General features: G+C 31.4%; 1 protein-coding gene across 3 annotated transcripts in view; it reads right to left on the bottom strand.

The window, feature by feature from the left end:
• USP25 (ubiquitin specific peptidase 25) overlaps positions 1-13,600 on the bottom strand; it is a 152,764-nt gene that overhangs the window by 13,043 nt on the left and 126,121 nt on the right. For all 3 annotated transcript variants that reach the window (XM_047098593.1, XM_047098594.1, XM_047098592.1), the window contains 2 exons: positions 4,039-4,217; positions 1,573-1,651 (listed from right to left, as the gene is read on the bottom strand). In XM_047098593.1, coding sequence (XP_046954549.1) covers positions 1,573-1,651; positions 4,039-4,217 — 258 coding nt within the window. The remainder of the gene's footprint in view (positions 1-1,572; positions 1,652-4,038; positions 4,218-13,600) is intronic.

The following is a 13,600-nucleotide window of genomic DNA, read 5'->3' as shown; positions in this document are numbered from 1 at the left end:
ATAATTAAAAATCAAGTTTCATGTAACTTGAATCTTGGGGACAGGGTAGAGTGAGTAACCAACCCACTTGTTTGTCATCTCTGGCATATATTATGTGCATGTTCTTAGATTTTCTCTTCTGCTATCTTGTTGTAAGTTACCTACCCTTATGCTATTACTATTATAAAGCATAACGGTTAAGAATGCTACCTCTTGATTTCTAGTAGAATGAGCCATCCTATATTCTTCAAGAATGTCTGGGCTAGACTGAGATGTCCACATTTCATAAAAATTTTGAATCAGCTTATCAAGCTCCATCAAACAATCTGCTAAAAGTTTGACAGGGACTGCACTGAATCAATAAACTACTCTGGGGAAAAAAAATGACATCTTTACAATACTAAGTTTTCCATAGTATGTATATCCATTTATTTAGGTCTTCTTTAATGCCTCCTAAAGTCATGCACATCTCTTGTTAAATTTACTTCTAGTTACTCTATAGTTCTGGATGCTATTGTAAATGGTGTCATTTTCTTAAAATTTCATTTTCCGATTATCTTTTGCTGGGATAAAAGAATGAAATTGGTATGTGACATAAGTTCTGCCTGTTGGAAAACTGTTTTATTAGTTCTAATAAATTTATCTGTAGATTTTTTATTTTCTAAGTGTAAAATCTGCAAATAATGATAACTTTGTTTCTTCTTTTCAAATCTTTTACTTTTTGCTTATGTTTGTTGCCTTGCTGCCCACGTGAATTTCCAGTACAATTCTGAATAGCAGTAGTGGTTGCAGACATCCCTGTCTTTTTCCTGATCACAAAAGGAAAGCTTTCAATGTCCATAGTTCCATATGATTTTTGCTATGCAGTTTTGTTGTTTTTTTTGAGACACTCTTTAGTAGATTATCATAGTTGTATTTCAGGTTAGCTCAGGATTTTTTTCAAAAATGATTATTTTTCTATATCCTTCCTCCTATATGTTAATGTGGTGAATTACAATAATTGTTTAAGAGAACATGAAGTCATTAAGTTTGTAAATGTGACCAAAATTAATCAAAGGCACTCGTGAAATCAACTTAAAATTTACTAGATAGGGGTGCCTGGGTGGCTCTGTCAGTTAAGTGTCCTACTCTTGATTTCAGCTCAGGTCATGATACCATGGCTCGTGAGATCGAGCCCTTATGAGCCTGGTTGGTATTTTCTCTTTCTCTCTCTCTCTCTTTCTGCTCCTCCCCTGCTCATACTCATATACACACACTCTCTCTCTCTCAAAAGTAAATTAATTTAAAAACTTACTAGATTTGTAAATTTAAAAAGGCAATGTATAAAGTTAAGTTTAAAAGTCTAAAGAAATACTGGATGTTTGAATTGGTAAACTAAAAAAAAAACAGTATTAATTTTAAAGTCAAAGTTAACACAAAGAATTTTGTGTACAAAAATTACCAAAAGCACGATATGAGCACTCATGCATGTTCTCTCACATGTACAGCACTGTCCAATAATGAAATGTGCTCAGTGGTGAGGAAATGAAAGAAAGGTCAGTGAACTACCAAAATTCCTCAATCTACAGTTCAACCTCTCAAAAGGCACATTACCTCATATTCCTCCAAGTTTACTTCTTCAGGTTTTATCATTTCAAGTTTGGCTTGAGCAACTTTCATTATGTTGTGACACCTTCAAATAAAAGAAATATATTCGTAAATCAAAAGTGAAATTCACAAAAAGTGAAAAGCATATGACACAAACTAAACTACCCAACATACGTGACAATAAAATCCACTGTCACTAAGCAATACTTTTTGAGGAAGCAACTCTCAAATAACTTTAATTGAAAATGTTTTTTGGATCAATGTTGGACTGGATAGTTACAAAGGATATAAAGTAAACGGCATCAATAATGCTACCTCAAATTTACATGTTATATTTACAAATGGCTTTTAAATTACATTTTATTAATACATATTGTATAAGTAAAAACAAATGAAATGTGTTTTTTTATAACATATATATATATTAAGCAAGCTCAGGATATATTAAATCTCATCTTCCCATTTCAAATGGCATGATTCATAAACAGCAAAAAGGAATCTAAACTGTGCCTATCATTTCAGGTAATAGAGCCATTGTTCACATGTTATGATCAGAATCATTGTTAAAGAAATCTCTGCAGAGTATGTTTAGCTATCGCATGCATCTTAACTTTTCAAGTATAAGACAAATTAGGTTATCAAAATGAACTGATGAATTTGCAGTCCTCAGGACAAATAACTACAAAAGAGTGAAAGTGAATGTGATTACCCCATTAATATTTGCCCCCAATTCAATAGTGTATATTCACTGGAACATGGTGTCCCAACAGCCCAAATAATAAGGGTCATAATCTGGCACATTTCTGAGCTCTTTGTGGTTACATGTAAAATAAATGATGCTCCTACGACTACAAATAAAATATAACAGTCAACATTCAATGAGCACTTTATTATCTATCAAATATTATTCAAAACCATTTACTTGTATTACTTCACTTAATCCTAAATTTCACAGCAGATACATGGTGAAGCAGGAATTTAATCCTAGATGCTTTGTTTTCCTCATTTTCTTCTCTGCCACATAGATTTTTAATTCAATATTTTTGAGATATTCAAGAAAGGATAATAATTTATTTCAGAATTAAAATGGACTACAAACCCCAAGATAACATAAACGATTCTGTATTCTAAAATAAGTTCCTGGGGTGCCTACATGGCTCAGTTAAGCATCCAACTCTTGATTTTAGCTCAGGTTATGATCACCACAGTTTGTGAATTCAAGCCCTGCGTTGGGCTCTACGCAGACAGTGCGGAGCCTGCTTGGGATCCTCTCACTCTCCCTCACTCTCTTTCCCTTCCATACTCTCTCACAATAAATAAACAAACTTAAAAAAATAAAAATAAAATAACTTCTAATACTTTGATGTTTACCTGAGGCCTAAATTTTTTAATGGTATTCATTTTAACTAGATTGTATTTTAATTTTCCAACTTCAGCCAAAAATTATAGTTTATAGGAATTTTCACAAGAAAACATTTTTGGGTAAACCAAACTATAGTTGATCCTTGAACAACATGGGTTTGAACTTCATGGGTTCACTTACACACAGATTTTTTACAATAACGTAAATGTGTTTTCTCTTTCTTAAGATTTTAATAACATTTTCTTTTCTCTAGCTTACCTTATTGTAAGAATACAGTATCTGATACATAGAACATATAAAATATGTGTTCATCGACTGTTTACGTTATCAGTAAGGCCTCCAGTCAAGAGGAAGTTATTAGCAGTTTTAATTTAGCAGAGCCAAAAGTTACACAACTTTATGTGCAGGTTTTCAACTGCACAGAGGGTCAATGCCCCTAATCTCCACATTGTTCAAGGGTGAACTGTAATTTAACCATTTTAAGGCTTCTCTTGATGTCAGAGGACATTTAACTATTTTATTTTATTAGTATATACGGTTAAATACTTTTTTCTAGTGATTGTCAAATGAGGGTAATTTTGCTCTTCAAGGGGTTATCTCTCAACATCTGGAGAACACTTTGGGTTGTCACCTCTTGAGGGAGGCGTTACCGACATTTAGCAGGTACAGGTCAGGAACACTGCTAAATATCCTACAAATTATAGGACAGCTTCCCACAATAAATAACTATCTCACTCAAAATATACATAGTGCAGAGACTAGAAATTCTTTATTTCCCTAAAATATTAAGTCCCCAAAAGGTAGTGCTTACATTATATTCTTCTGTACATCTTTATGTTGCTTAGCTCAGTATCTTGGTCAACAAGTAAAATGTACTAAAACAATATAAATTATTTTCAGCTCAAACTTCTAAAGGTTATGACTATAAACTCCAGAGAAATTCCAAAACAACTGTTCAAAATTAAGGGAAGTCTAAGTTTTGTGCTGTATTTATGAAATAGGTCTTTCTTTGAATATGTATAAACATTTAGAAACTGCACTAAAAGCAATTTTAAAAAGACAATTTAACAATATGTTAGATATTTCACATTTTAATTTTCTTAAATTACCTTTCATCAAAACTCAAATTTCTATCTCCAAATTGTTCTAGCAATGTTTTCTCAATGATTTTCTTTGGTGCCTGGTTCTGGATAAAATAGACCACTACATGATGTAAACGATAATCTGTTTCTGGTGGGGTGTCTTCTTGGGCCAATTTAACCAATCTTGAATACTCCAACTTAATTGCCTAGAAAATGTAACAAAATGCCAATTTTGATTAATTATGATAATTAAAATCATTCAATATTACAGCTCTGCATGTTCTTGTGTTCAAATACACTTTCTTCCTTTAAAGTATTACCAACAAGGTGGCACATGGTACATCTACAAATATTGTCCCATATTCCACAGTTTAAAAGAATTTTCTAAAACTGACCATATACGCCCTCATCTTTTCACTGTATAAATAGTTCTTTGTTTTAATGCAGAGAACTATTAAGCTGAACAATACACCTAAGCTTACTATGTGAATACTGGCGTAAAACTGTTTGGAGTCTGGTCTATTCAAAGGCATCATAAGACTGAGATACTAGGGATCTCTTATCCTGTGCTTTCTAGTATCAGTTTCATGTGTATCTTGAATATCCCAAATTCTAGGATTGAAATACAGTTTCCTGAAATACCCATAACTGAAAGAAAATGGCTGGCTCTTATATGCATAATAATACCACTGCAATTAACTTTTAGCTAAAGAGCCCCCAAATAATGAAAAAGCAAGCCCTGAGATTGTAGTTACCACAGAATGAATTCCTTGTTGCTTCAAAAATATCTGAATTTTATTAGTGTAATAATTAATGAATATTATCACTATTATTACCTTAATGCTTGAGCGTCCTTTTTCTTTATAAATAGGAACATCTCAGAATTTACAACTAATTATAATGGGAAATAATAAACACTGATACATGTTTCTACACATGAGCAATCATTTGGAAAATATTTGCTCATACAGAAACAAGGGTAGGGTTATACATCAAATATTGTTATATATAAGAAACGCATATGATTAAAAATCACACTTTTAAAAATTTCACTAATATTGGACTTTTATCTAAATCCTAGCTCTATTAACTGTAAAACATTTTGGGGCCACATGTAAAATATATTATAAAAAATCCATTCTATTAGAAAAGTTTTTTTTTTTTAATGCATATCTTTCTTAAGCAATTCTTGGCTATCCAGATACTACACTATATTTTACAGAAAGGGAGAAAATATAACGGACAAACATTAAATGAAATATTCTAGTCATGCATTCTTATATTTCACTAAAGGGAAGGCAATAATAAGTCTTTTCTATATGTTTAGCATTATAAAAAGAATTATTATTTTATGGCTAAAATACATTGTGCTTTTTTTGGTTATATAAGCTATGTTAAAGTCTTGCTGTTGTGGTTAAAAATAGCCATGAAAATATATTTTGACATGTAAGATTATTAAGGCTTACTTCACTGTATACCTAACTAGCACACAGAAGCTTCGCTTAGAACTCTAAAATCTTCCCATTTTCCCAATATGAAAAAAGGGGCACATGTTCATTTACTAACCAAACTGTACTGATTTTGAGAATAAATGTAAAACAAAACCATTAATAACTGTTCTTTCTTATCATGGTGCTCAGACAATGACTGTCACGGACTATTAAAAGTTCTTTTGAATATTCAAACATTTCTGGTCAAAATTAGTATGACCAAAATAAAAGAAATCTGTATATTGAGTCTCTTAAAGTAATATTGTTGGTTTAGAGATAAGGAGTTATAATACTAAATGGTTATGTATATTTTTACATATGTTCAAAATAGAGGCTGTATTTTTTTCATAGAGAGCAAAGATTTCTATTAGTGAGGTGGAATATATATCCCCCTTTTATTTTAAGATTATGTTTATCTCTTGATGTTCTATTTAAGATTATCCCAATTTTCATAAGTAAATGCCAAAGTTACAATCTATAGATGTTGAATCCAGAAGACGTAGTAAGGTACATTTAAATTTCTACAAGTAATTTTTCAAACACATAAAACACTTTTTACCAGCGCAAATTATTTTTTATAATTATCAATTATTTTTGTTTATTTATGAACTGCCTTCTAAAAAGGTTTTCTGATGTCTAAAATATACCACAATCATATTTAATTCTTCAAATTTTCAACAGATGTTCCATGCCAGTATATTTAGCAGAGTTCTTCACCATATCATTATAAGTAAAGTTAACACTGCTGAGTTGTTCAATTTTATTCACACTACTGCCTCGAAATACTCCCCTAGAATTAACGTTTGTCCTTTCCATACTTTGGCTGCCTGTGCAGGCAATTAATTACCACAGATACTGCACTGAAACCACTACACAAATACAAAATGAAATGTTAATACTGGTCATTAGGTGATGGAACTGCTTTGTAAATAATTTTTAAAATTATCTTTCACCAGACCTTTAACATGGTCCCACTAATCAGGTCCAAAGTTACCTATTCGGTCTTATTTCCTATGACTCTTGAACAAAGACTTCTCTCAACCTAGGTCAGGCTGGTTTCCCCACAGATGCACACATGCCCTTGTTTCTTAGGTTCTCTACATGTATAATGTCCTTTCTTGTTTGTTTTCCATCTATCTACAGATGACCCTTCAATGAGACTAGTTTCTCTCTTTTGAAATCTTCAGTTCCAAAGACAAAATAATTTCTACCTAGACTTTTTCTACCTTTCTAAATCATATTATAAAATATTCTAAATGTATAATTTTTATAAACTTTATTTTGATGTAACTATATACATACATCAGAAGATACCAAATATACAATATATTCTCGAGGCAGTAAGATCTAAGGGAAAATCAGTTAGACTAAGGTTCAAAAGCTAGGTATACCATTTATTAATTGTGACATAAAAAAAGTCACAAAGTTCTCCAAGTCTTAATGCACTTATCTGTGAAATAAGGTTAGGTGACTTTAGAGAGAGAACACGTGTGTGTGTGTGTGTGTGTGTGTGTGTGTATAAATTATATATTTATAGACTCCTTTTTAAAAAACTGACAATGTACCAAAAAATTGAAGAAAACCTACTTCAAATCCCAGGGGATTATAATCATATAGGCTATAGTATTTGACCACAATGCAATACAAATAGGAATTAAAAATAAAGACAACTCCCGGGGCACCTGGGTGGCTCAGTCGGTTGAGCATCCTGCTTCGGCTCAGGTCATGATCTCACAGTTTGTGGGTTAGAGCCCTGCCTTTGGGTCTGTGTTGACAGCTTGGAGCCTGGAGCCTGCTTCAGATTCTGTGTCTCCCCAGCTCTCTGCCCCTCCCCTGCTTGCACTGTCTCTGTCTCTGTCTCTGTCTCTCTCAAAAATAAATAAAACATTTAAAAAAAATTTAAAAAAAAGGACAACTCCCAAACTAAACTCTTAGGAAGTAAAAAGATAGTCTCAAATTATTCTTGGGCCAAAGGATTCAAAATTATATTAATAATTGGGATCATAAGATATCAAAAACTATTGGACATAGCCAGACTACTAGTCAAAGGAAAATTCCAACTTAACCACTATAGAAAAAACACATTTCAAGAGGCTGGGGGATGGCGGGGCTGGGGGAAGAAATTAAAGCAAGATAGAAGAAATAAAATAATGTGGCAATTAGATAAGAAATAGTCAAAAGCTTTTCTTTCCAAAAATATGGATGAAATATCAAGGTATGGGAGAAAATTCAACACCAGATATTAAAAAGGTGACAATATCAAAAATACAAAAAAAAAGCTTTAAAATTTATTTAAAAATAATACATATAGCTGTATGCCAATAAACTACAAGTTTTTGATTAAACAGATAATCATCTAGGAAAATAGAAATGGCCAGAATTGCTTTAAAAGGTAGAAAAAGTACCAAGTTCTTGAAGAGACACAGTAAAACTGGAGAAAAACTGAAATAGTTGCCCAAGATCTGTATGCAATAATCAGGTTCACACCGTTTTAGAGATGTGATGTTACGTCATATCTTCAAGAACCAAATGATGTCTCTATCTAAAGTCCTCCAAAGCCCGAGAAAAGGGCAAAGTCTCCTTAATGATTACACAAGACCAGAATAATATGAATATAAAGTATTAAAAAATATTTAAAAAAAACTATAGATCAATTTATCTATAAACACAGATGCCAACACTCATCTATTTTTGATAAACTACACTGTGTATAAAAAGAATATATAAAAAGTGTTTACAATGGTTAAAAAAGAGGGGATGGTAAATGTTAAAATCTTTACATTCCAAGGGTTAATTACAGAAAAATCTGTTCACATCTCAAACAGATGCATTAGAATATTTCTAAATTCCAATACCAACCAGTTTAGAAGAAAGTCTCAACTATGAATTTAAGAAAATGTATTTAATTTGTAAAGGGAAATCTATAAAAAAACCAATACTACACATCATACTTGAAAACAAAACACTAGAGACACTTCCATTAACATCACAAAGTAGGCAAAGAAGCTTACTACCATTATTTTAGTATTTAACTATATTATGAAAAGTCTGGTCAGCAAAATAAAAACAGTGATGAAATAAAAAGTATATGAAAATTATCCCAATAATAAGATAATTATTGGGAGAGAGTATACTGAAATAATTATAAGACTCTCAAGTAAAAATTTATTAGTAAAAAACATGAAGAGTCCAATAAGGTAACTAGATACAATATAAACAAATAAAATTAATTAGCTCTCCCATTACCTATCATACCAATAAATTGATAGAAAAAGTAGGGTAAGTGATTCAATTCATAAAAACAAACATTTTTTATACATCTAGGAATAAACAAGAAAGGTATAAGACCATTACTAAAGTAAAATTAGAAAACCTTACTAAATGACATAACAGAAGACTAAAAATGAAGAGGCATACCACGTTTCTTTTTGGGAAGACTGAAAATAGTAAAAAAAAAAGTTATTTATCCATCTCACCCTAAATTCATCATAAACATAATGCAAGTGCAATCAAATTCTGAAAGGATTTGGGGACAGAGGTGGCAAGTGATTCTAAAATCATCCAAAAAAAGAGAGACTTGCCAAACTTTTCATTTATGAAAAAACAAAAACAAAGTGTTTTTCCTACAAAACATCAAAATATATTATAAATGACCCATAATGTACATACATGTAGTGTTCAAAAACAGAAAAATACATCAGTGGATTATTACATATTAATACGTAATAAAGATGGTATTTCAAGTCAGTGCAAAAAAGATGCCTTAGTCAAAATGTTATGTTTTGGACTATTTGGAGGTACTTCTCGAAGAAACCCCCTCTAGATACCAGCTCTGTTTTCCCATTGTATGTTTTTCCAAGTTAAACCACTCCCTCATCATACTGATTAAAATTCTAACTAGTGTTGGCTTCCCCAGTAAAAGATAAGCTCCAGTAAGGCAGAAACTCAGTCCATCATTTTTCCAGCTACATACATTAGATTTAAGACAAAACCTTGATATAAGCAGATAATAAATACATCTTGAATATGCCCATCAACAGGATGTAAAAAACTTACAGTACTGGCATACAGTGGGATACCATGAGATCAATAAACTACAGTCAGTAACATAGCTAAAGCTCCAAACACGTTCTTAAATAAAAGCAGCCAGACGAAAAAGGAACTGTACTACAAGATTCCAAGTGTATTAAGTACACTTGCTTATGTTGTTACAAGTCCTGATAATGTCTGCTTTTGGGTAGTGGGAGAAAGTAGCGGTGATAGGAATGAGAAACAAAAGTAGCTTCTGAAGTACTATAATGTTCTAGGGCTGACTGGTAGTTACACGGACATGTCCTCTCTGCTGTAATTCACTGAGCTGCACACTCATGAGCTGTACTTTTTGGCATGTTTTATGTTGTGATAATAAATATATTCTTATATCTTTTGAGTAAACAAAGGGGTAGTAATAACAGGCATTTCAAAAATAAAAAGAACTGATAAAATTATGTCAACGAGGAACAACTGTTATGAAGCCATAAAATAACTTAAAAGAAAAAAGTTTCATTAATACAGAAGTGTTAGTACTTCATTAAAATCTTTAGGACACTGAAATAGATACAGGCCAAAAAAAAAAAAAAAAGGCAAAAAAATTTTAATGTCTTTCAAAGTAAATGAAAAAAAAAGTATATAAATCCCTTGATTATAATTATGATATGACCCACCCACTGCACCCACTGTACACATACACATACAAGCAACAAGTACTGTGTGAATATTTTCCTTCTGGCTTTCATATTTGCTCATCATAGCAGTCTTGTACTGCCTTTCTCTGAATTTCATTTTTACATGACAAAAATGCCTCTCTTTAAACCACTATATTCGGGGATTTTCTATTAACAGTGGAAACTAATCATAACAAAGTCCATTTGAGGAAAAGAACCCAGGTAAGCATCTTTCCTCATTTTATTCTTCCAGGTCTGCCTGCCTATTAACTCTTATATTATGTGTTTATAGGGGGGCAGACTCCCATGGGGAAGGATCTGTGGTTGATACAGTAACCATGACTGACTGAGCTGGTTACTCTTCTTAATTAAGAGGTTAAACCTTAACAAGTTCAATTACCCAGACAGAAGTTTTATTCACCAAATTATCTTTTTATCAGTAAAAAACATTTCATCATATGGTTTTACCACTAGCAAACATATGTAACATTTAAAATCGATATAATCACAATACATAAATAAGTCCTTATATAGAACAAGGCACAGAGTTGAAAAACTTCTCATGGCCAAAAAGCTTAATATAAAATAAACCCAATAAATATTTTTTTTTGTAATGTGACAGAATATATATAGATAGATAGATAGATAGATAGATAGATATAGAGACATAATACACCTTTTTCCTCATTTTTCCTCATCGATAATAAACTAAGCATTAAAAAAATAAGATTTAAAAATATACTACATCTAATTTAGGGAAAAAGACAGAAGCAGTGATCATATGTTAGTGCTGTGCTACATACACATTTTGTGAATTAATACTGAATGTTGATAATGATTAGAATCAACTGCCAAGAAAACAGAACATTTTAACAGGCCAATCACTGTGGAAAGAACCAAAAAAATTATCAAAAAATCTACTACCAAAAAAAGGGGCTAGGCTCATATGTTTTTCAAGTTCTAACTTACTCTTATGGAACAGACAATTACTATGTAAACTACACCAGAGTACAAAAAAAAAAAATAGAAATTAAAACTAACATAAGCATAAAATCAAACGTGATGAAGCTAGTACAAAAAAGAAAAATATAATAAAAAATTTTAATAGAGAATGTAGAAAACCCAAATAAAATGTTACAGAGTTAACTGTAAATAGTGTGTACATCTGAATTCATAAAATAAAAATTTATTAAGAAAAATGCTTTAAGAAACTATTGCAGAAAACTTATACTTTGGGTGAAAGAAGGCTTTTTATATAGCAACGAAACTCCAGAATCCAGAAAGAAGCAGAAAGATTTGAAAGCACAGTGTTTTTAAAACTTCTTTATGAAAAATGGTACCATAAACTAAAGGTACCATAAACTAGCTTACACAGAAATGGAAGGCTGGGAAACAACATGACTTATGTCCATAAAAAGGGTAATATATAATAAGTGAAAGTATATATATATATATATAATGGAATATCAAATGTAGATAGTAAAGATAATATGGTAGATATATTGTCTTCACTTTAATACTCACTATAAAAAAAAGAATGACCACAATATATTTGAGTTATATGAATTACAAAATAATGTTCATAGTAAAATTTAAAAATGAAAAGAAATTTCCCTCTATATGCAAGTTTGTATAAACAAAAGGGAAAAAATCAGAAAGGTTACACAGTGATAACAGTGGCTACACAGGGCAGTGGCAGAGACTGCCATTATTAGTTTTATTTTAGACACGTGTATATTACTGAATAGACTGCATTGTGTACATATTACTTTTGTTATTTACATGACAAATTTTCTAAAATTATATACTACCAGCTAGAATTTTCAAAAACCTAATCATTCTACCTATACCAAAAATACACATTTATCAACTGATTAATGTTTACATAAGATCACACACACACATATATATCCCTTAATTACAGATAGATGAAAATAAATACACTTGGATATAAACTTGAGAGATTTACTGCTGCCTCAAAAATCAGAAGGGAAAACCGAAAAAGAGAAATATATGAAATATAGAAAATACATAAATGACAAGATGTAAAGGGCATCCCCAGGGTAATGGTGAATACAGATCCCAAGATATCAGTTATATACTGGGGGAAAAGGAAAATCAATGCAGTCACTAAAGCAGTTTACAAAGCTCTGGAATAGACTTCTAAAACAGACTTCTTCTATTAAGTCTATTATTCTATAAGTCTATTCCAGAAGTCTATTCCAGAATAAACTGAAGCTCCTGAGAAGTTAAAACTGACAACAGAATACAAGGAGATTTAAACAACTGGTGGAGAGTTTAAAGTACATCAGTAACACATATGGAAAACTAAGCAAAACAAAAACTAAAACAACTCCAAAGAAAATGAAAGCTGAAGGGAAACAAAAAAAGTAAAAGTAATAATGTTTATGGCTTAGTTCAATCCTGAGTAGCATACACAGAAATAATAATAGAAACTGAGAATTCTGATTTAATCAAAATGACGAAATTTTACATGCACACGTGCGCGTGTCTGTATGTGTGAGGAGAGCGCATTGTTCATATCCTATAAATAAGAAATTCAACAGGAAACGTGTAAACTAAGAATCACAGAAATACAAGCATGTATGTTTTCTTAAAGACATGGAATTCATGCCAAAAGTAGTATATAAAATAACTGGAAGCTGTTACCATGATGGGAGTAACGGTGCAGTGTGACTGTTGTTTGTAGTGTATATAATTAGCTGGCTCTTTAAAATATGTGCAGGTATAAAACTAAAAGCAGTGAGATTTACAATTCAACATAAAGATACCTACCCAACTTGACCAAAAAATGACAATGTTACTGTAAATGACAGATAATTTTCCCATGAGAAATAGATAAAAACTTTAGAAGACATACATTCAGCGCATTGTAAGCAAAGAAAATATGGACTACCTGAAAATAAAGGTGAATTTTTAAACATAAAGTTTTGATTTTTTTTTTTTCAATAGCAGCAGTTTTCAACCTTTCTTATAGATCTTAATAGAGTGATCAACTCACCCTGGGACCAGTCTGTGGTTTAGCACTTAAAATCCTATATTCCAGAAAACTCCTTAGCCCTGGGTACACCAAGATGGCTGGTCACTTTAATCCTAACAAGCTCAAAAGTGTTTATTGATATAAAGCTACTATGCACAAGGCCTTTTTTTTGTACAATAGAATGAAAGAAATAGTGAAAATAAGCAACTTTTTGGAGACTGAGTTGGATGAGGGAAGAGTATAGAAAATTAAGGGAAAATTTTAGATTTTTAAGGTCAAATAAGGGAGCATACAGCTTCTTGTAGCAAACTGCTGTTACTTTTAGAAAAAAACATAAAAAAGGGCAAAAAGTGAAAAAAACTTGAAATTTTTGGTAAATCAAAATAAAATGACAA

The sequence above is a fragment of the Lynx rufus genome, unplaced genomic scaffold (assembly GCF_022079265.1).
Source record: "Lynx rufus isolate CCGP_SWC_20201006 ecotype Redwood Valley unplaced genomic scaffold, mLynRuf1.p SCAF_5, whole genome shotgun sequence".
Classification (NCBI taxonomy): domain Eukaryota; kingdom Metazoa; phylum Chordata; class Mammalia; order Carnivora; family Felidae; genus Lynx; species Lynx rufus.
The sequence above is the reverse complement of the archived record's forward strand: the minus strand, read 5'-3'. Positions and strand labels throughout refer to the sequence as shown.